Source organism: Rhinolophus ferrumequinum, chromosome 22, assembly GCF_004115265.2.
Source record: "Rhinolophus ferrumequinum isolate MPI-CBG mRhiFer1 chromosome 22, mRhiFer1_v1.p, whole genome shotgun sequence".
Lineage (NCBI taxonomy): Eukaryota > Metazoa > Chordata > Mammalia > Chiroptera > Rhinolophidae > Rhinolophus > Rhinolophus ferrumequinum.
Window position 1 is genome coordinate 12,991,485 of NC_046305.1, and position 25,093 is coordinate 13,016,577.

At 35.1% G+C, this 25,093-nt stretch overlaps 1 protein-coding gene across 2 annotated transcripts in view; it reads right to left on the reverse strand.

The window, feature by feature from the left end:
• Window positions 1–25,093, reverse strand: part of ACBD6 (acyl-CoA binding domain containing 6) — a 136,328-nt gene that overhangs the window by 88,023 nt on the left and 23,212 nt on the right. For both annotated transcript variants that reach the window (XM_033094023.1, XM_033094024.1), the window contains exon 4: window positions 959–1,041. In XM_033094023.1, coding sequence (XP_032949914.1) covers window positions 959–1,041 — 83 coding nt within the window. The remainder of the gene's footprint in view (window positions 1–958; window positions 1,042–25,093) is intronic.

Below are 25,093 nucleotides of genomic sequence, written 5' to 3' on the forward strand. Positions count from 1 at the left end.
TACATTTCACTAGTGTTAAGTATATTCACATTGTCGTGCAACCATTCTCCAGAATCCTTTTCATCTTGCAAAACTAAAACTCTATGCCCATTAAATAACTCCCATTTCCCACTCCCTCCTGACAACCACCATTCTACTTTCTGTTTCTTTAAATTCGACTACTCTTGATATCTCATGTATGTGGAATCATACAGTATTTATCATTTTGCGACTGGCTTATTTCACTTACCATAATGTCTTGAAGGTTCAGTTCACCCATGTTCTATGTTTCAAAATTTCCTTCTTTTTAAGGCTGAACAATACTCTTATAATATACCACATTTTGTTTAGCCATTCATCTGTCAATGGACATTTGGGTGGCTTTCACCTCTTGGCTATTATGAATAGTGCTGCTACGAACATGGGTCTGCAAATATTCTTTGAGATTCAGCTTTCATTTTTTGGGATATAGAACTAGAAGTAGAATTGCTGGATCCCATAGTAATTCTTTGTTTAATTTTTTGAGGAACCTCCACAATATTTTCCATAGTGTACCATTTTACATTCTAAAATAATTTTTAATTTGTAGCTAGAATAAACTATAAAAATTCAAATCTTTAAAAAGAAACGATGGTATTTTGAAGAAAATTAACAATAAAAATCCATAGCTTTAGAGTATCTGAGATAAAATCTTGCTCTACCAACTACTTATATGGTGGAAAGGGTTACTATCTGGCACTGATTAAAACATATTGATTTCAAAGATTATACAACTAAAAAATTATTTTCTGCCATTTGTTATCTTACTAGAGATACCACCAAATCAGTTTCATGTTAAGAAAAAATGCTTCACAAATGGAAGTTTTCAGCATTAAAAATATATAGATACACAAACATATACATATATGCACATATACACACACACATATATATAAATATATAAATACCCCTCTTATCAAAGTCCAGAGGAGAAAATTACCTGATGATTTCTTCATGATAAAGAGAACTAACAACTGGCCCACCAAAACCAGTATTTGCTTCTTTTCCTTTCTTCTCTGATAACTGTAGGGGAAAAAAGATGGAAAAGAGACATAGATTAAAGCAGTGTGTATTTAAACCAGTTACAAAATACTATTTTGAAAAGGAATACTAAAGGTTTGACCACTCACCATTTCCAAGGCCCTAGTAACAGTTTCAAGGTGGTATCAGAAAGGCAAGAGGACTCTCAGCTCATCATAGCAGTGGAATGACTACCCACTAGCAAGGTAAGGTCATTCCACTACTGCCTCTTGGAGCCACCTAAAAGCCATTCCCCTACCAGATTTTATGATGTTAGCTGTTAACTGTGGAAATATAAATACCACAATAGAATGTGATCAGGAAAATAGTATCTAGCTTAACAAAATTAAAGTTCCAAAAAAAGAAACTAAACTGTAGTAAAACTTCAAATTCTACTACAAAGAAAAATAAAATATGTTTAGTTGACAAGAAGAAAGGAGAGAAGGCAGAAGGGAGAGAGGAAAGGAGGTTGAGATCTAAAATAAAAGAAAAAAGAAGCAAACTGTTAAGGAAACACTTTCCAAAATCAAGTATTCAATAGGCTCTGCCCCTCAACATTCTCAAAAAGCACAAGATTAAGATTAAATTTAGAAATAAAATTTTTCCCAAACAGGTAATGTAGAAGTAGTGAACTTGGATGTTATTATTGCCTGAAAGGATTAAACTGCAATCTCTGCAAAAGCCCACATCTAAAGTCCAGAAAATGAACTTAAAGACAAGGAACTAAGTGACTTAAATGACAAAAAGTTCAAGATTACACTTTTGAAAAAATTCAACAAGGTGCAAGAAAACTCAGGCAGTTTAATGAACTGAGACATAAAATCAATGAACAACATAAATACTTTACCAAAGACACTGAAATTAAAAAAAAAGAAGAAGAAATTCAGGAGATGAGAACTCAATAAAAGAGTTGAAGAATAAAACAACGAGCTTAGGAAATAGAGCTGACCAAATGGAGGAAAGAATTAGTGATATCAAAGATAGAAATCTGGGAATGACACAGATGGGAGAAGAGACTTAAGAGTTAAAAGAAATGAAATAGCTCTGCAATAACTATCTGACTCCATCAGAAAGAGAAATATAAGAATAATGGGAATACTAGAAGAAGAGAGGGAGAAGGGGCTAGAGAGCCTATTCAAACAAATAGTTGACGAGAACTTTCCAAACCTATGGAAAGAACTGGATCCTCGAATCCAAGAAGCAAACAAACAGAACACCTAATTATCTCAATCCTAAAAGGCCTTCTTTATGGCATATTATATTAAAACTATCAAAAATTGACACACACACAAGAAAAATTCTCAAGGCAGCCAGGGAAAAGAAGATGGTAACCTTTGCATACATATTAATACAACAGTTTAGTGGTTACCAGAGGGTAAGGGGGATGGAGGTAGAAGAGGGTAAAGGGAGCCAAATATATGATGATGGAAGGAGAACTGACTCAGTTTCCATTTTGGGATGTTTATCGCTAGTGTATAGAAACAAATGATTTTTGCACGTTGCTCTTGTATTTTTTAACTTTGCTGAATTCGTTTAATCTTAGTTTTTGTGTGTGGATTCTTTGGATTTTCTGTATGTACGGTAGGATCAAGTTATCTGTCAACAGAGAGTTTTACTTCTTCCTTTCCAATTTGGAAGCTATTTATTTCTTTCTTATCTAACTGCCCTAGCTAGAATTTACAGTACAACGTTGAATAGCAGTGGTAAAAGCCGGCATCCTGGTCTTATTCCTGATCTTAAGGGGAAAGCTTTCTGTCTTTCATCATTATGTTACCTACGGCTTTTTCATAAACTCCCGTTATTGTGGTAAGTACATTTCACCTTCAGTTTTGAAAGCTATCTTAAATGTAAAATACTATAAGTTGATATTTTTTCCTTTTTGAAGTTGACCCTATTGACTTCAGACTTCTGAAAAGAATTCTACTGTAGTTCTTACCTTTGTTCCTCTGTCACCTTTTTTGTTTTTGGTCTGGATTTTTGTTTGTTTGCTTTTTAATTTTATTGGGGAACAGTGTGTTTCTCCAGGGCCCATCAGCTCCAAGTCATTGTCCTTCAATCTAGTTGTGGAGGGCGCAGCTCAGCTCCAAGTACAGGCGCTGTTTTCAGTCTTAGTTGCAGGGGGTGCAGCCTGCCATCCCACGCGGGAATTGAACTGGCAACCTTGGTGTTGAGAGCTCGCGCTCTAATAAACTGAGCCATCCGGGAGGCCCTCTGGAAGCTTGGCGGCAGCTCATTGTCTTCAGTCTAGTTGTGGAGGGCACAGCTCACTGACCCACATGGGAATGGAACCTGCAACCCTGTTCTAGAGCTTGTGCTCTAACCAACTGAGCCACCCGGCCTCCCTTGGACACTTTTCAGATATTTTTTCACTGGTTTTCAACAATTTCTTCTGCTCGAGGTTCACTGAGCTTCTTGGATCTGTGGCCTTCTGGCAATGATTCTCAACTAGGGGAGATTGTTTTTTTGCCTCCCATTCCCCACCAAGGATATTTGGCAATGTCCGGGCAATTTTTGCTTTTCACAAGTGGATGGTCCTTTGGCATCTAGTAAGTAGACACCAGAGTTGCTGCTAAACATCCTACAATGCACAGGACAGCCCTCCACAACAAAGAATTACCCACCCCCAAATGTCAATGGTGTAAAGGTTGAAAAACTCTGGTTTAAAATTTTCATCAAATGTTTAAAATCTCAGCTATTATTTGTTAAATTTTTGCCTTCTCTCTTTTGCATTTTCTCTCTTTCTAGGACTCCAATATGGTACATTGCTTGATATTTTCTCATAGCTCACTGGGGCTCTGTTCATTTTTTGTTGTCTTCCTATGCTCTGCTTCGTTTTTAATTAGCTTCACTTCTACATCTTCAAGTTCACTGATCTTTCCTCATGCAATGTCTCATCTGTTATTAATCCTATCCAGTGTATTTCTCGTATCAGATATTATTTTCTTCCATCTCTAGAAGATCCATTTGGTTCTTTTTTAGCTTCCCTTTCTCCATTTAAGTTCATGTTTTCCTATACTTTCTTGAATATATAGAATATATAATAGCTATTTTCCTCTTTATTATTTCTGCTTTAATTGACAGGTTTTTCTCTTGGTTATGGGCCATATTTTCCTGCTGTCCTTGAATACTTGAAAGACTTTTACTGTAAGGCAGACATTGTAAATTTCACACTCTTGTTGGCTGATTTTGTTGTGTTCCTTTAAATTATGTTAGACTCTGTTTTGGCGTGAATTCAGTTATGAGGAAACAATTTGAATCCTTTCAAGGCTCACTTTAAAGCTTTGTTAAGGGAGGGACAGAGAAGCCTTTAATCTAGAGCTTAATTTAGCCTCACTACTGAAGTGAAATCCTTCTGAGGCCTCTACCATGTACCCCATACATTACATTTTCTTTCCACTATGACTAGAAGGAAATGAAATATTCTCAGTCCCATGTCATCTCCAAGAATTGTTCGGCTTACGGCTTTCTTGTATTTCTTTTCTCAGCCTGTTCGTTTCCTTTCACACGCAGAGAGGTTAGTATTCAGCCAAAGGGACCCCTCTGCAGATCTCTGGAACTCTCCCTCCTATGCAGGAACATCCTCTCAAGTATTCGGCCCTGCATTTTCTAGCTCAAATCGATGAGACAACCAGGCTCTTTTGGGTGCCCCCTCCCTTCACTGGAGCCAGCTTACAGGAAGTAAGCTGAGGCAATTGCAGAGCTCACTTTGTTTGTTTCCTTCTTTCCTACTTTTACACTACTTTTAGTGCTATGCCTGAAAACTATTGTTTCATCTATTATGTCTGGTTTTCTTCTTGTTTTAGGCAAAAGGGTAAATCTCATCCCTAATACTCCATGCCCAGGAGGAGAAGTCCCACAAACATTAATTTAGACACCAGGATAACAACATTCCATGCAGTAATGTACCATAAGTTACTTAACTATTATCTGACAGAGTCTATTTAGGTTATTTTCACTTTTCCACTCATAAAGATACGATTAATATCTTTGTACATAAAGCATAATATAGTTGTAATTAAAAATCTTTAGGGGGAAAAGATGGCTCCGTTATTTGAGTCCTGTGTATTCTGAACATACTTCTTCTTGCGATTAATTCCTCTTTCTGAAGCAACTGCATAAAGCATATTAGAATGCTGGTGACAACTTTTTTTATTCCCCCAGGGGTGGGGGGAAAATACCTTAAGCAGAAATAATATTTCAAAACTAATCTGCCATTATCAGATTGAGTTCAGAATAAAGCTGCCAAAGATGCATTAGTTTTCCTCTCCATCCAGTTCATCTACAAGAAGGGGTAAACTTTGGCTACTGTAGCCTCTAGATTTCCACTCCAATGAAATGTTTCTCATAGCAGTTTAAGAAGTTTATTCCATTTCTCTCTACTCAAAATCCATTAAGTTATTTTTATGTTGCATCAGCAGTTAAAGAAAGAGACTCCAGTTTGGCAGCCAATAGGATAAAATTTGCCAATTCTTGTATTGCCTCAGACTATATTATTTGAGACACTGAAATGCTCCTTCACTCAGAGGGAAAAGGGTAAGTTGTTGGCTGAATCTTTACCATCTGCATTCAGATTTCATATTAGTCAGGTGCAGGGTCAAGACTTAAAACCTTGTGAAACTTTCTTTTCTGTGTGAAAAAAATAACTATTCCAAACGCTATCAGGCTAAGATATGCAAGGAGGGGGTTTCTTGCTTTTATGTGCTACCTTTTTGGCTTCTGTTTTATTGGTTTGTTTGCTTAGTTTGTTTATGGGTCCAGCTGTAGGACTTTGGATAAATTAACCTTCCAGGCTCAGAGTCCTCATTTGTAAAATTAGGAATAATAGTAGCTATCTTATATGGGTATTTAAAGTATTTAAACTATATGTATATGTAAAATAGAACAGTGCCCAGCACAAAGTGGACACTATATAAGTGTTAGCAGATATAGTAATAATTATTATTACGGCCATGTCTCCAAAGCAAAGGTGTCTCAGGAATATAGAAACGATGTTTTGAGGTGGAAATTTAAAATATTGAACAATGAGTCTTTCTCTAAACTTTAAACTTCTAATTTTCCTGATGAAACAACGAAGTCAAAAATCAACCACCCAATCAACAATAAAAATCTAACATAATACCTCTGTCGTTAACAAAACAAGGAAAGAAAACTAGGACTTAAGGAGTGTCTTAAATGTGCTTCACACTTTACATACGTTATTCATTTCCAACTTCAAAGCAATTCTATAAAGTTGGCATTTTTACTGTATTTCATTAAATTAGCATGACCAAATTGTAAAAAGCACCATTATTTTATATAATGCTAAGAAAGAAAAACACAGCCAATTAAGCATAACACATACACCATCAATTTTAAGACACATCCAGATGTTAAAAACTAAATAACTGTCTGTCTTATATTTGATGAACTGTATCTCCATTTTACAGATTAGATACCTGAAGAGAGGTGAGGTACCCAATGCCACATAGTAAGTGGCAGAATTGAGATTTAAACTAAGATCTTCTGATATCTAAAGTCTGTTTTCTTTTTAATAAACTATGCTACTCCTCAAAACTACTTTAGGAACCATTATTACATATTTACAATATTCTGAATTAAAATTCTGTTTCTTAAGTGTACATTAAAATAATTTTTGTCCTTTATGAGTTCAAAACGAAACTTTAAAATTAAAATAAACATGAAACATTTTAACTTTTTTCAGGCTGATTTACTATGATAAATTACGCAGAATTTAATCAAGTAAATAGACTAGTACTATAGTTCTAAGCACTTTTAAAAGAACACTTTTCTAATAATCCTTTTAAAATATTCATTGTAGTTTTTTCCTCAAATAGGAAGTTATTTATTTCCACATATGAAAATAAGAATATTAATCCCATCTCAACTATTATTTGTCATTAAGAGCATTAATAAAAGCTTTATCGTGAAAATATTGTTGGTTGCTATTTGTAACACTAATACTTATACAACTTCACACAAAAAGGTAAAGCCCATAAATCTAACCTTAGTTTCTCTTAAAATAACAAATGGTTAAATAAAAATTTCCCTAAAATTTTAACAACGGACATTTAATAAGGATTTCAATGATATAGAAATACTACATAAATGCTTAAATTACTATTGGAAAATAATTTTTAGATAAAAGGAAAGAAAGACGAAATAATACATGCAAGTAGATATTTTATCCAAACCTCTAAATTTCGGCACTTCCTATTTTTTACATTTTTACTATATATTCACATAGTAGCTTAAAAAGTGATGTGAATTTTTAAAAGATGAAAAAAAAAATCCCACTTTTTTTTAACCAAATAGTTAAATCACTAAAATATATGAGAGATACTTTCTCCAGATAATTAATATGGTCAACAGGACTCCTGTACAACAAAACAAAAAATGGTAAATTGCTCTTTTACCACTCTATAATGGAATTTAAGAATAAATGTATAATTTATCTTCTTAATTTCCTGGCTATTGTCAATTGTCTTGGTTCTAGGGTACTTTAAAACTAAGGTACAAAAGATTATTACTTGTACACACGCCCAGCTTCCCTTGTACAATACATTAAGGCACTTATCTTTGTGAAGCATTTTTACTCAATTCAGTGTTATTTTTAAATGGCTCTCATGGAAAATTACCTTCAGGTTATTATCACTAACTTTCTAGAAATGTAACAATAATCAATATTTAAATCCTCTTTAGGAAATTCTGAATATAGTATTTGTCATATGTATTCAGAAATTATAACTTTTCTTAGATTTTAAGCTCCAGAGAAAATCATAAAAGACCAACAGACTCAAATATTTAAAGTGGCATTTCTGTAATAATGCAGTAAGAATAAATAAGGAAGGAACTGTTTTTTAAGCAAATAAAACAAATGGCTAATATTTCTGTAATGTTACAAGCAATATATCCAAATCTCATTATGTCAGAAAAACATTAAGATCCAATGGATAAACAGACCTGGGTTATGAGTAGACAATAATTAGATATCTGAAATTACACAGAGGTTTAAAAATACTGGCACACTTTCATTATTTTTATCATTAATACAGCTTCTTAATATTATAAGAAAAAATACAATCCTGAACTACAGTAACTTTGTATAGGATTCAACCACAATTCTTTGTATTACACATCTTTACATGAGATTAATGTTCATGAATTTTTAATATAGAAATGTCAGTCAAGATAGATTTTTTGGATCTATATCTCCCTTTTCTATTGTTTTCATGAAGTATTTAAAAATCTTGCCCCTGGGATACTTTCAAGATTGCTTGGCTCTAGTCCCCTCTCTTATCTAGTTCTTCTTTTTCTAGTTATATCTTGTTCTGCTTTTTCCTTTTGTCTTTATTATCCTTTTCCTGCTCAGTTTTGATTAAATGTCAGCAGATTCCTCTGTGTGAGGCTTTGTACTGAAAGGGAACTTTGGTTGGTTAATTTTGGAATCTCTGGAGCCCAGACAGCTCTAGAGAACCTTACCATTGAACCTTTGTATTGAGACATGAATTGAAGTGTACAAAAACCCATCTAAACTTTACCTGTTGGCAATTTTAGGATTCTGCCATTCTCAGGTCAGACTCCCTCACACTTCCTCCTACAGATGCCAATGCAACGCAAATATTGTAGCAGTTGATCGTTTGTACCTATTTTCTCTGATCAACCAGTAATGCTATCTTGGTTATTCCTTTAGGAAGCATTTGGGAGAAATAAAAAACTATACTACAACCTCTGCCATCTTTCTAGAATTCCAATAACCAAGAATGATTTTTCATGAAATATATGAATGGGAATACCCAAATGAATAGATTAATACTGCTAAACTAGGTGCATTTCCATTCCATTCTTTTTTCCATTACTTTTGCCTCCGTTCAACCAACTATCTTAATAGGATGGATGATTTCACGAAAATCAAGTTTAATTGAATATCTTTTTTTTGTGTGGCTTACAATAGTCTTTTGAACACTATCTCAACATTTTAACAACTTTGCATATTGTGAATCACAACTTTCCAAAGTAGAATCCTCAAAAATTTCATTTCTCTGACTCCCCTGCAGCTAGGATATGAAAGCCCATGACCTAAATTTTATCAACCAGATTCACAAACAAGCCACTTGAATATAGAATGGAGCAACATATCATTGACCTATAGCAAATCACATTTCTTGATTCACAGCTCAAAATTTGGTTGAAATAATCCCAACAAAAGTAGTATGTTTAATACACAGTTGAACCTTGAACAATATGGGTTTGAACTATGGGGGTCCACTTATATGCAGCTTACTTTACTGTGAGAATACAGTATATGTGTAATATGCAAAATACGTGTTTATCAACTATCTATGGTATCAGTAAGGCCTTCCAGTCAATTGGAGGCTATTAGTAAAGTTTGGGGGGGGCAAAAGTTATGTGCGCATTTTCAGCTGAGCAAGGGGGTGAGCACCCTTAACCTCTCTGTTGTTTAAGGGTCAATTATAAGCAGAATTCAAGTAATTAAATCAAACATCATATGAATTAATATTTTCATTTTTAAGTACACAGGAGGATATTAACTAATGCCATAGCAAATCCACAAGTGGAAATCAACTGTTATCCAGTTCAGTTTCTAGGGGCAATGTCAGTCTCTGACCCTATCCTATGTATCACCTTTATCAATAGTTGATTCAAAAAAGCATGTTAATCAAATTTCCTAGTGACAGGGTCAATAAAACAGTTCATACACTCGATGACACACTCATGATCCAAAAGTATATCTTAATGTTGAAATAATATGATAAATCAAATGAATTGAATGTGAGTATGAAGTACTGAACTTATAGTACAGAATAGACATTGCAAAATAGAATGAAGGAAAAAGACTTGAGAGTTAAATTTTTTGCAAGATAAAGAAAATTTAACATTGTAATGTGGCTGCCAAAAATGTTAAAGTAATTTTAAGCTACATCAGTGGAAGTATAATATTCAAATGAGAGAAAAGTTTTATTCTATAGCGGTCACACTATACCTCAAATAGTTCAATTCCAAAAGCCATGATATAAGAGAGATGTTGAGACACCGAAACTGGTTCACACAGAATGATTTGGATGGTGGTGGGACTTGACAGTGATGGAGAACCATTTTAGAAATCAGAGATATCTAGACTGACGATGAGGAGACTTAAAAGTAATGTCAAAACAAAGAAGGATTTTTATGTAGATGAAGAATTAGACTTATTCTATATGGTCCTCGAAAGCAAAAAATAGAACAGATTAGAAAATAGTAACAACAAAACAATGAAATAGATTTTAGCCTAACATAGAAAGAAGCTTCTAATAATTGGAGATGTTAAAAAATTAGGCTGACTTCTTCACAAATACTATTATTTCCAGCACTTCTAACAGAAGCTAAAAGACTATGTTGGAATAACATGGCAACAGAAAATTAGAATAGACATCCACACTAAAATTCTTTCTAACTATAACATTATAGTCCTACAATAAGAGAAGAGAAATGTGAGTTAAAAAAAAGACATATACAAATGGCCAATAAGTACATAAAAAGATGTTCAACATCATTAGTCATTAGGGAAATGCGAATTAAACCCACAATAAGATACCACTTCATACCCACTAGGCTGACTATAGTCAAAAAATCAGATAATAACAAGTGTTGGAAATGATACAGAGAAATCGGAACCCTTATACACCGCAGATGGGTAGGCTTGCAATGTTGTGGCCACTTTGTAAAATAATCTGGCAGTTCCTCAAAAAGTTCAACATAGAATTACCATTTGACCCAGCAATTCTACTCCTAGATATAGTATACACCCACGAGAAATGAAGACATATGTCCAGACAAAAAACTGTACACATATGTTCTTAGCAGCTTTATTCATAATAGCCAAAAGGTGGAAACACAAATATCCTTCAACAGATGAATGGATCAAAAAAATGCGGTACATCCATACATCATATTATTTGGCCATAAAACGAAATGAAGTACTTATTCATGTTACAACTTGGAACAATCTTTGTTCTTCCATGCTGAACTATGCTGAATGAAAGAAGCCAGTCACAAAGCCCATATCTAATATGACTCTGTTCATTTGAAATGTCCAGAATAGGCAAATATATAGAGCTATAAAGATTCGTGGTTGCTTAGGGCTGGGGGAAAGGGACAGATTGAAACTGACAGCTAAAGGGTATGGAGCGTCTTTCTGAGGCAATGAAAATGTTCTAAAATTGATTGTGCTGCTGGTTGTACAACTTTATGAATATGCTAAAAACCACTGAATTGAACACTTCAAATGGGTGAATTGTTTTTGTGTGTGAATTATGGTGTGTCTCAATTAATGAAAAAAACCCACAAAAACACCCAAAAGAGCATAAAGTTGATAGATAGTAGATGAGGGATGGCCTCGAAGCTCATCACATTAATTATCACAATGATTAGGAAACATAATGATACTACTGGGAGGCGAGGAACATGATAAAATGTGTTTAGTAACCTGTGTTTAAAGAACCTAGGAAACTTACGATCACGTGAAAAAGAGTGTTTCGCTAAAAATAAAAATGTTTACCTATTTAAAAGAATATGTTTGGTTTGTTGAAAAAGTCACCCATGTGGAATAGAAGTTCATTCCCCAGATCTGGAGTTGAGGAGGCATTACGATAATAAGCAATCTCCCATCTAGAACCACTAGATCATGATCCTGTCCTATCACTACACATTCGAATTAATTCTAGATTGGATTTAACCAGCATACAAACTTTTAAAAAAGTTAACACCAGCTTAGAATTACCTGAACTGGGGCCAATGTGGTACTAACCCATAAAGGAAATGTAATCATAATTAATTCTTCAGAAACATTATTACAATCAATGAACGCTCAAATCCTTTTTTGTTATTTTTCTCTTATTACTGTTAGATTTAGTCAGGTCAGTTTTCCAAAAGATGAAAAAGGCAATGGTAATTTTACAGTTTTAAATTTTCAAAGAAGAGAAGTGTATAAGCAAAACCTTCAAAAAGTTTCAAAAACTCTCTTCTCATTTTCTAACTGTATATCAAGACATGACACACACGACTGCTCCCAGGGTAAGGAATTCGGGCAGACAGTAATTGTCTTTGACAGCTGCAATTACATGCCAGGTTGGATCAGAAGACCATTAATGTGTGTGCAGTAATTACTCTGGTGTTTTCTGTTACTGTTGAGGGTCAGCTCGAAGGGAATTCATGACAAACGTCACCTTGGATGCAGTTGGTCCAGGGATGTGTGAACATGCTGGTTTAGGCATGCAGCACATTCCTTTGGTGACAGACTGGTAATACACGAAATAGGAACAGCTAATACGTAATACTAAAAGGAATTTTCACCTACACCTTTCAATTAAGTATGAAGAACATCAGAGAAAGTCACACAATGAATACAGATGCTCCTTGATTTATGATGGGGTTATGTCTTAATAAACCCATTGCAAGTTGAAATCATCATAAGTCAAAACTACATTTAATACACCTAACCTACCAAATATCATAGCTTAGCCTAGCCTACCTTAAATGTGCTCAGAACACTTACATTAGCCTACAGTTGGGCAATTATCTTGAGTTTCATCTCAAGAGTCATTGCCTTACCCATCTTCTCATCAGTAGCAGGGCACACAGATGAGATGCAAAAACATCAAGCACAATATCCAATACACGCTGGCAACACAGTATACTGTAGAGTGTCGGCTGTTTACCCTCATGATGTTGAAGCCGACTGGGAGCTGCTGCTTGCTGTCCAGCATCATGAGACAGCATTGTACCGACTAGCCCAAGAAAAGGTAAAAGTTCAAAATTCGAAGTACAGTTTTGTACTGAATGTGTATCACTTTTGCACCATCACCAAGTAAAAAAATCATAAGTAGGGGACCATCTGCACGACTAAATGTTGATTTTTACTGAGCAAAAGTTCAAATAAATTAGCTGTCATAACAGCACACTATAACAGAAGTTTACTGAGTAGTTGGAAGTTATATTACATAGAAACCTTGGAAACCTGAAAACTCTGGAAATATCAGAAAGACAGCATAAACAGCAAGCTTATCTTAAAAACAATAGGAAGATGGGAAACTAGACACAGATCCTTGGCTCCCGCTCCCTCCATATAGCATACTGGAGCAACTCAACAACTGAAACAAGCCTGGAAGAAATCATGGGTGCACCTAAAGTGAAAGGATGCAGGGGCCACAGTCTGGGATAGAAATTTACCCTGACAGTAAAACTTGAACCTTCAGGGACCTAACCACTGATGAAGACAGATTCCCTTAGCAAGCAGAGAGGGGTCCCACCTGCTACATGCAAGTCCTATACATGGTAAATCCTGCTACTCTGTCAATCCTAAACCATCCTGGTAGGTTCCCCAAAATCACTGTTCAAGAGGGGACTACCTTTTCTCAGCATTCACCTGCAGAGTCCTAAGAAAAGAAAGGATTCTCCTACTCCATCTCACTTTATCTCAGTGAGAGATCAGAGGTTACTAGCTCACTGGCCCACTAGACTAGGGGAAAAAAATTACATCTGCCTTTGCCTGTCAGTCTCAAAAGACCTCCATAATCAGATCAGGGCTAAGGAAACCTACAACCAGCAGTCAGAGAAAAATTATAATCATTTAAGGAGAGGGAGAGGCTAAGATAAATCAGAATGAGTAGCTTCTTTTGAAGGAGGCAAAATTAATTGAAGAAACAGATGAGAACTTTCATACAATAAAATGTAAAGACATACAGACATACACAAACACTAAATGTATTATTCCATAAAAGTCTGCTGTAATACAAGCACTAAGTTTTTATCAGTGTTGATAATATACATCCTAGTTTAACATATCTCTCCAACATGGCCCAAAATAGCCCATCAGTGAATAAGTGTGACTCAGCAACTGGAATGTTTTCAAAAAGACAATGAAAAATGTACATAATTGTTAGAACCACATTCAAAGAGCTTAAATGCCACATTATTAGGCATAATTTATATTAACAAATATCACTAACTTTTTTCAGTTCAACTCAATTCAATATAGTACTTTTAAGCACTTACTCTCAAAACACTGAGCTTATCACTGAAAGGTACATTAATCAAGGTACTACTATCAAGACATTTAGTATTACCAGAGATTTAGGATGTTGTTATATAAAACAGATAAGAAACAATGTAAGACAAATAAGATCAAATATTAAAATGTACTCTGTAAACAATAAATGTGATAGATTTACAGAAAGGAGGGAATTAGTGTGGAATTGAGGCTTCATGGAGTGAACAGGAATTGATCAGGGCTGAAAAAAAAGGTAGGAGCAGTAAAATAAAGGCATTTCGGGAAACAGCATGAGGAAATAAAGGTATTTGAGGGACAACGAGGCGTGTCAGCTGGGAGTCAAGTACCTAGCGTAAGTAAGTACAGCAGGTAAAGTTAGAGATAAGTCAGGTTACACAACACTGGGGATGGAGACACAGGTTTACAGAGGACTTAAACACTTAGATCGGAGTTAATCGTTCCTAAATTTAGCATAAAATTCATTTTTGTCATTTTCCTGTTAACCTTCATTATCAAGAGGAACATATGTTCCAGTATAAAACTATTCTCCACACATAGCACAGTCACACTTAGAATATACCAAATTTTAAAACACAGTTTCACATGTTCTAGTAAAAGTAACAATATTTTTCAGAATCTCAGTAGTAAAATAGCACTAAAACAATTGCTATTATAAAACCCTAAAATGATTCCTAACATTAAGATACTGAAAGTGACAAGCTCATTGGGAAACCTGATAGGGTAACGGAGGGTTTAGAATAGTCTAGTTATCCAAGAGATTCTCTAATATTTTTGTAATTTGCCTCCAGTCCATCTTAAATAGCCAGAGACTGAAATGTTCAATCCTACCGTGTTTCCCCGAAAATAAGACCTAGCCGGACTATCATCTCTAATGCGTCTTTTGGAGCAAAAATTAATATAAGACCCGGTCTTATTTTAACATAATATAAGACCGGGTATAACATAACATAACAACATAACATAACATAACAACATAACATAACATAACATAACATAACATAACATAACATAACATAACATCATAACACCGGGTATAATATAATATAATATAATATAAAATACTGGGTCTTATAATAATTTTTGCTCCAAAAGACGCATTAGAGCTGATGGTCCAGCTAGGTCTTATTTTCGGGGAAACACAGTAGCTTAGCTGAGGAGACTCAGCTCAAATTCGCCAAGACTCACAGCTGATGAACAGCTAATGAGTATCCTGATGATGAGAAGACCGGTCCTCTGTGTCTATTCTATTCCCAATATAAATGTCTGTTTGCTCGGGACTAGGGATCTCACTAATGGCTGTTAGTACATGTAAAAAAGTGTTCTACGCATTCATTTTAGTTTAACTATAACACACACAGAAAGAGGACTTTGGAACCTCATCTGGTAATATATGTGCAATGCCAAGATCCTCAAGTTCCATGAGGAAGAGGAAAAATTTAAGTCAATTTGTTATTAAATCATAAATTCCTCTTATTCAAAATTCTATTAAACGAGGGATTGTTGTACAAGGAAAAGACTGTTACGCATCTAGTTGTATTTATACAACATTCTCAAATTTTACAAACGGAAAAATCAAACACACATGGTTTCAAGAAAACACTTAATCTGGTAAACTGCGTATGTTTCCTCAAGATGTTATTTTGGGGATAAACATTTAATTTAGTAAGCTTTGAATCAAAATGTAAAATGAAGCCATTAGCGTGTTATTTATTCTAATTATATTCAATTTTAGATCAACAACATAAAATTGAAATGTAAATATAGCATATTCAAGAGGGATTTCTTGGGACTAATTATGACTATGTTTCTACAAAAATATTTACTACACATGTAATTTGGAAGCAGTCTTTTGCAATGAGGTTGTAACCTCCATAACAATTAATAAATTTGGAGTCATTTATTTTCAAAATACCCATGCTATTTTGAGTTAAAAGAAACTTTCACCATAAAGGTGAGGCAATAGACTGTACTGGATACGAAAGGGTTACAAAAGAATCCTTCAGACACAGGTAAAACAAAAATAACACTGTTAAAATTACAAGTTTAAAAGAGAAAACATCCTTGACAGAATTGTTTCTATTTTTACATCTTGACAAGTATAAGCATACTAAAATCCATGAGAAGAGAAGAACATTTTACATATTTTATGATTATTTAACAATACATTTTTTTTAACTTTTATTTATTTTAAGTGTGTTTTTCCAGGACCCACCAACTCCAAGTCAAGTAGTTATTTCAATCTAGTTGTGGAGGTCACAGCTCACACTGGCCCATGCAGGGATGGAACCAGCAACCCTGGTATTATGAGCACCATGCTCTAAACAACTGAGCTCACCGGCCGTCCCCAACAATACATTTTTAAATACCTTGTTATGAGCGGGTACATTAGAATGTTACTAACATATCACATTCAGAATTCAAAAAAAATTTTAACAATTTTTTTTATGGATATTAGACCTACATATTGCCCTGTAATTTTCTTCACTCTACACAGAACTTCACAATGCTGCTAAAATAACAATCTAGCCCTAATCTACCTACCCAATGACTCAAACACAGTAATAAACTTTTCTCCATTTTCTGAGTATGCTACTCTATCCTTTGCACCTGCTGCCTCTACCCAAAATGCTGTTTTATCCTCTTCCACTACGAAACCTACTCAAACCACAAGACCCAACCTAAAGGTTACCTCCGGGCTTTCCAGTGGTCACCGCACAGAGAGTCAGTCCTTCCTGTGACTCCAAAGCCCTTTGTTCACAATGCTATTAGTATTCTTCACATCCCGCCACAATGATCAATTTAAATGGTTTTTTTTTCTCTTTCACTAGATTGTGATCTTTCTGAAAGGATTACATTTTATTTACTTTTGTATCTTCAAATCTAGCGCTAATGCCAGGAAAGTTAATTGAATGAAAAATAAGACAATGAACAAATAAAAGAGCATATTATATCTTTCTTTGTAACTCAGTAGCCATATCGTAGTAGTACAATGCAAAGTACAGGGATTTAATATTTTGTATGTTACCCTAACATTCACTGAATTACAGAATCTCATGATTGGGAAGAACATTTAAAACCATTTAGAAGGGAAATAAACTATTAACATAAGGAATAAAAAGAAATAATTAAAGTGAAACAATGATCAATACACAGTTTAAACCATGTCTTTACATTTTACCATTTTCAAATATTTCAAATAGGAGGCATCATCCTCCTTTTTACAGTAAGAAAAATATCAAGTACATCAAACTAATTATCCTTAGTATCTTTTTAAATAAGTCTAGCTGTAAATACTAGTTCTACTATCTAATTTGGATTAATGTAGACAGCATTTTTAATATTCTAAATCAAAAATTTAAGTTCACAGGCTTTTGGTGGTCCCTGGCAATCTATCAAATGATCTGTAAGTGGTTTCATAGTTTGATTATAATGCTCACTCAACAAGAGACTGGCACCTTTTCTTGACTTGGAAAAAGAAATTAATGACATATTATTGGGTGTATTTAAATTTTAAACAACATACTTTGTTTTATTATTAAAACAATAATGATGAATCTTCATTAAAATGTATCTTTAATTAGTAGTTTGCCTATGCACAAAAATAACAGACCGTGGATGCCGAAAGCGTAAGAAATACTTTCTAATTGGTCCAGAAAATTTGCTGCTTCTAAGTGACTTATTTTAATTTCCCAGTAGTTATAATCAAGAGTATTTAGCTTTTACCACTGAAAAATGAAAGCTGGACACCTACACAGAGAGTGTCAGTGATAACGTAGAGTCAGAATCAACATAAAGGAGGCAAGAGCTCTCTAATACCAAGCACCTTACCACTCATTTTACAGGGATTCTTTACTCCAGCCCCTGTCTAATTACTGGTGGTCTGAAGCTACTCATTTATAAGTTGGCTAAAGTAACCAGTAAACACTCCTTTGGGGCCTATCATTTGTAATAGTGATTTATTGGTCAGCTGCCTCCCAGTATAGGCCTGACCCTGAGTTTGTAATTAGGCTGCATAATGTGGAAACAGAATGGTGGTTCACCATCTTGCTTTATTAAATGGTAAGAACATATACAATGGAATTGTTTAATTAAATGAATTGAGAATGTTGGTTTTACTTATATAGCTTTAAAACATTTTTAGCAACATCATAAGATAGGTACAAAAAGCTCAGTAGCTACAGTTCTACAAATCACCTAGGAAATAATGTCATACTTCACTGTATATATGTATTATTTCTCATTTATTCATTATTTCAACTATAGCTATTGCCTCCTAACTGGGAGTACAATGGTGATTTAGACAGGTATGTTTTCTTAACCTCTCGGAGCTGAAAGTTTACAGGTGGGAAGAAACAAGTATTCAGTCAATTATAATGTCAGTAGATAAAGACTACTGAAGGAAAAGTATAAGCTACATAGATGTTAAAGCTATATTCCTTTTTCCTCCAAGTCCTATGGAATAATATTCTCATATATTGTTTCCAACCTTTACTATGAAGTGACTCTGGCTCATGATTTGTAGTTACAGATTTACCCACAGGAAAATTTTGAACATCACATACAGGTACAAACACACTCAATTTGCCTGGTAGCTTAATTTCTTCAAATGGGATCAAACTAAACATACTGACCTGCACTGAATCTCACATAATATATCATGGATAACTTTCTATACCATTCTTTTTATTGCTGGGTAGTATTCCATTATTTATCATTATTTAACCATTTCCCTATTGATGACCATTTAGAGTGTTTCCAACTTTTCAGGAAGGCAAACAATGCTACAATGTATATCCACATACGTGTATCTTCTAGAACTTGCAAATGTGTTCATGGAGTAGTGTCTCAGAAGTGGGATTGTTAGTTTCTTAGCCGGTATTCCCCAAAGAACAGAATCTGAGGAAAAGCTCGGAAGCTCAGGAAGTCTTAGGGGATGAAATCCCAGGATATGAAGCATGAGAGGGAAAGGGAGGTAAGGCAGGTAAGGAGGAAAAGCAAATAAAAGATGGCAGTTACTGAGTTGGCTTCACACCGGATGTCTTCCGGTCAGGCTAAACGAACTACTATGTCTCAAAACTGACAAGAAGAAAAGCAAGAAAGGCAAGGAAAGCAAAGCAATTTAACTGCCAGTTCCTTCCCATCTCCTGTCTCTCCTTGGTCAGTTTGCACTCTGAACTTCGGGGCCTGCTAGCTAACCCCACCATGCAGCTGCTGGGGATAAAGCTTCGGCCACACAAACCCTGCCCCATCACCTGAGTCCGGGAGGAATAGGAGTCAAAGCTCCCGTGAGTCTGGTCCAGTAGGAGGTCCTGCTGCAGCTGCTCCTCACAGCAAAGGAAGGTAAGTGGACAGGTGGTTTTAGGAGGCAAAGAAACCATATCCTAGAAGATTGCTGCCAATTTACACTCCACTAAAAGTGCATGCCGGTGATTCCCTCATGCTCTGCCAACAGGCCTTCTAATTCAATCCATCAGATGAAAAGCAGTATACACTATTATATCTACATTTCTTGATTATTAGTGAACTCGAGCATCTTTCACTATTTATTGGCATTTGTGTTTCTTCTGGGGAGGGCTTATTCTTATAAATTTCAGTTGTAATTTCTCACCCTTCCATTAGGAGTCTATAATTAAATTACAGGATTCTGTTACTCTCAGTTCTGCCCTATTTCCTAAAATCACTCCAAGTTACCTATAAAAACCAGATACTTAAGGCTATCAGCTTAAATACAGCATCATAAAATCATCACTGGTCATTCTGCCCAAAGCTATAACAGAAAAGGACAAGGCAAGAACATGACAACTTCCTTATCCTCAGGTTCCATAATTATGTTTCACACTGTTAGGGGAACTCCGGCATATAAGAAAAGTTTACATTGTCATCCAGTTTCCTGTGTCCTTGAGCTCTGGCCAGAATGCTTCAGTATCAGTTAGAACAATGCCCTCTGCTTGCCATCACTGCTTCTAAGCCATTCAAGCTTCACTGCCAGTGTCCAGTTCAAATTTTATTTTACCATAAGATAACCATTTCCAATATAGAACCTTTTCCCGCACAAGGACAGGCACCAAGAAATTCAGACCCAAATTTGTGGTAACATCTTTTTCGTCTTATGCTTTTTTCTTTTCAAGAACTACCCTGATCATTTTTTTAAAATTTGATTTCTGCATTGCATCCAAGCGTCAATCCATCACCCCGCTCTCTCTTCCTTTCATCTTTGCCATACTCTAAAAACTGAAAGACCAACAAACATACAGTAGTAGCTTTGACTGGAAAGCTGTCAAGTTAATACTATTTTTGGTCTCAAATTGGAAACTGTGTCAAACAGCTGGAGGTCCTAACTCACGCGCACTGTAATGTGAATAACACTGCACTGCCTCCAGAAGAGGGATCCTCTAGAGTGACACTGCAAACCATGGAGTATTCCAACAGCGCTTTAAACTCAAACCTTTGTAACATATTTTTTTAAGTGAACATATTTATTTTCAATTTGGTTAACAAAATCTAATTCATACAGCTGAGAGATTCGATATAGATGGAGAAAAACTGTATTTTCCACCTCTTTAACTTAAAAGACTATGCCTTAGACTAACTAAATAAGTTGTATATGATTCGGGGTTAGCAGCCACAAAAATGAAATGTATTAAATTTTCCCTCTGAATAATTTTTCTATAATTTCCACCCAGTCATTTTCCCACGTGGCCTACACGTGCTATGTGATCACTCACCAGCTTCCCCACCAACACTAGCGTCGCATCCCATTTATCTTTTTCGTAGCATATTAATAAAATTCTTGCTTCTGTTAAATATTATAGTTGGTATAATAATAAAAATAATTTATATTTGCATTACACTCGACAGTTTACAAACTCTTTTCAACATATATCATCTCAATAAATCATAATCTTCTTTCACAACTTTAAAACATGACAATACACTACCAATTTCCAAAAGCAAATCATATCATATATTGTAAATAAGATTTAAATAACAAAAAATCCAATAGAAGTATAAAGAAATTAACCTTCCATTCCTTCCCATCTTGCTTCAAAACTCCACATGTGCAGTGTTGGCTCATATTCCCAATTTCAGCTTTAAAAAAGAATACATACTAAATTTCCCTATACTATATTTCAATCAATTGCCTAAGCTGAGGTTACAATGTCATAAATAAAGTACCTGATCATAAATTTCTCAAAAGACATAAAATCAAAGTTACCTAACCTACAAATTAAATGCAAAAAACACAAGATAAACAATGAAAAGAACTTATGATATGAAATTCAAATTAATCAGTTAGTTAACAGTCTATTTTGAGCAGACGTAGTCTTTATTCTCTATTCTGATATTAAGATTATAACCATGCACCAAAATCATCTTGGTCTAGTCTTTTCATTTTATGTTTCCTTATAAATTAGACAGCTACGGGAAAAAAGTCAATCACCTTTCAGATGTTTGACTGCAAAAGCACTACTTAGAATAGCAATGATATGAGTTATGTAAATACAGGACTGTGCATGAAATAAGGACTATTTGTAAAACAGCACACACTTAAACTAGGGTATATATTACAACATTTCAAATACCTAGAAGATCTCAAGCTTCCCATGACTCTACATTTACACAGCTGAGGAGGAACTCCAGCATATAGAAATTTTTTTTTTCTAAAAAAAGGCCTACAAACCTCAGAAACACAGCTTTTACCATTTTCATACAAACAAATGTGATATCCACATCTTATCATATCCAGGCATTAAAAGGCTACTTTGCTTGTGCTCACTATAAAACATATTTTAAAAGAACATATAAAGTTAACTTGAATTGATTTTTAAAGCATATGATTGAAACGGCATTTAAACCAAATGCTACTGTGTGGAGATGGGTTAAAATACTTAATTATTCTATTTTGTTTTTGTTAAAATAAACCCATTTCTTAAAAGTGTTATTTCAATAGAAGTATATTCTAAATTTTCCAAAATTTCAGAGCATTTTGCATTTACCTATAAAAATAACATAACAAATTTGCAACTTAAGAATTGTTGTCCTGGGGCAACCAGGTGGCCCAGTTGGTTAGAGTGCAAGCTCTGAACAACAAGGTTGCCGGTTCAATTCCCGCATGGGATGGTGGTCTGCGCCCCCTGCAACTAAGACTGAAAATAGTGACTGGACTTGGAGCTGAGCAGCGCCCTCCACAACTAGACTGAAGGACAATGACTTGGAGCTGATGGGTCCTGGAGAAACGCACTGTTCCCCAATATTCCCCAATAAAATTTATAAAAAGAAAAAAAAGAAAAAATAACTGTTGTCCTGTTAATTTTGCAATTGATATTTTCTTGTTCCTAAATGATACAAACAACTGAAAGTTAACCTGTCATCTTGGAAGGAAGGAGATAAGTGACACTTCACTCTCTTATGCCAACAGGCATAAGGTAGTATAAGACTGCAGATTTTATCTACGCATAACAGTGATCAAACAAAAAAACAAGTATGGTTAGTATAGCAAATTATTCAAGATACATGGTTTTCAGTCTCAGCAGGGTTTATACTAATGTTTCCTCAAAAACCTCTCAAAGATGCACACAAAGAGACACACATCCACATTTGTAAACACAGAAAACTGTTTACATCTCTAATTACTAAAGTTATGCATTTAATTGTATTATATCTGATGTGCTGAAATTTTAGGAACTTACATATACATGGGGCAAGGCCTGATCTGACGGGGTTCCAAGTACAATGTCAAACCCTTTAAGTTAACATTTAAGTACCAAATATGTTAAGTCTTCTATTACTTCATTACTCAGAGTTGATTTATATGGTTAGGTGACACCTGGCCAAAACATAGACTGTGAAAGAATGCCACATACCTTACTGATAGACAAGAATGACTCAGAGTATCAGAAGATGACAGTATTATAACTTAGGGCAGACTCAGTTGAAGCACCCCATCAGATATCCCTGAAAACTCTGGATAAAGCCAAAGGAGTTTAGTTGTTGGTCTAAAGGGAAATGTCCCCAGTTTAAATATCCTTGGACGATACCACAAAAACAGAGGTATAGGGGGGTGTGTGCGTGTGTGTATGTGTATCACCAACAATTATTTAAAGATCATAAAATCTTCTAATTCAGTTTTATTCAATCACAGCCCAATGACACAATAATTGAATAAGATGATCTCTCATAAAGCACCATTGTGATGGAATTACCAGAAACTGCATATAAGGCCCCGGCTCGCCTGAGATTTTGTCCTTATTGCCCAGGAAGCTGTTTTGTGGTGACCTGTTGGACTTGGACGTTTTAGCTTGTTTTCTTCTTTATTCCCCCATTTTATTTTTTCTTTTCACTCATTTCTTTTTCTCAATTATTTTTATTATTATTTCCCTTTTATTTTTCTTTGCTCTCTCCCCCCATTATTCTTTTGTTCTCTTTTTTCTCATTCCTCTAATTCCCTTAATTTTTTGTTCTCATTTTTCTTTGTTTTATTATTTTCTCTCATTTGTCCTTTAATTTTTTAGTTTTTAGTTAGCATTGTTAGTACAGTTAGTATAATTAGTTGTTGATATAGTTAGTATATTTAGCTAGCATAGTTAGGACAGTTATTATTGTTCATTAGTAGAATTAGTAATATTTTTGATATATAGTATATTTAGTTAGCAGAGTTAGTACACTTATTGTTTATTAGCACAGATAGTAATATTTTATGTAGTTAGTATATTTAGTTACATAGTTAATACAGTTATTATTGTTTATTAGAATTAGTAGTATTTTTGATATAGATAGTATAGTTAGCATAGTACAGTTATTATTAGTAGAGTTAATATTTTTGATATAGTATATTTTGTTAGCATAGTTAGTACATTTATTATTGTTTATTAATAGTAATATTTTTGATATAGATAGTACATTTAGTTAGCATAGTTAGTAGTTATTTTTTTAAGTTAGTAATATTTTTATATAGTTAGTATATTTAGTTAGCATAGTACAGTTATCAGTAGAGTTAGTAATATTTTTGATATAGTATATTTCGTTAGCATAGTTAGTATATTTATTGTTTATTAATAGTAATATTTTTATACAGTTAGTATATTTAGTTAGCATAGTTAGTAAAGTTATTAGCACAGTTAGTAGTATTTTTCATATAGTTAGTATATAGTTAGCATAGTACGGTTATTATTATTAGCAGAGTAGGAGTCATTAGTGTCGTCAGCTAGTGTAGTTAGCAGGTCACCATGGCCCACGAATCTGCAGCCGCACCTGCTGAACAGCTGCTCTATCTTGACGATTACGAGCTCCTGGACACCATCGGCGAGGGCCGCCATGCCAAGGTGAAGTTGGGCCGACACCTTCCGACCGGGACCCAGGTGGCTATCAAAATCATCCAGAGGCAGGGCACCGACAGACATCCGAGACGTGCTCTGCAGGAAGTCCGCTGCATGCTGGGCTTGCGTCACCCAAACATCGTGCAATTATTCGAGGTGATCAACACCAAACAATCGTTATTCCTTATCACGGAACATACGAGTAGAAGGGACTTGTGGGATTACCTGGCGACCCATGGCCGCGTGGCAGAAGGTGCAGCCCGACGCACCTTCCGGCAACTTGTGTCAGCGGTACACTACTGCCACGACAAGGGGATAATCCACAGGGACGTGAAGCCACAGAACGTGCTCTTAGACCGTAACTTGGACGCCAGACTTGCAGACTTTTCAATGGGTACACCCTTCAATGGCAGCAAGCTGAGCACGTTCTGTGGCAGCCCCATGGACACAGCCCCGGAACTCTTCCAGCGAAAAGAGCACGACGGTCCTCCAGTGGACATCTGGAGTCTGGGGGTGGTGCTGTTCACGTGGTCACTGGCTCCACCCCTTTTAAGGGAAAGGACTTGAAGCAGCTGGTGAAGCAGATACGGAGAGGGATCTATACTGTGCCACCGTATTTAACAGTCGAGCTGCAACACCTCCTCGGTAAATTAATCACCATGAACCCCACGGA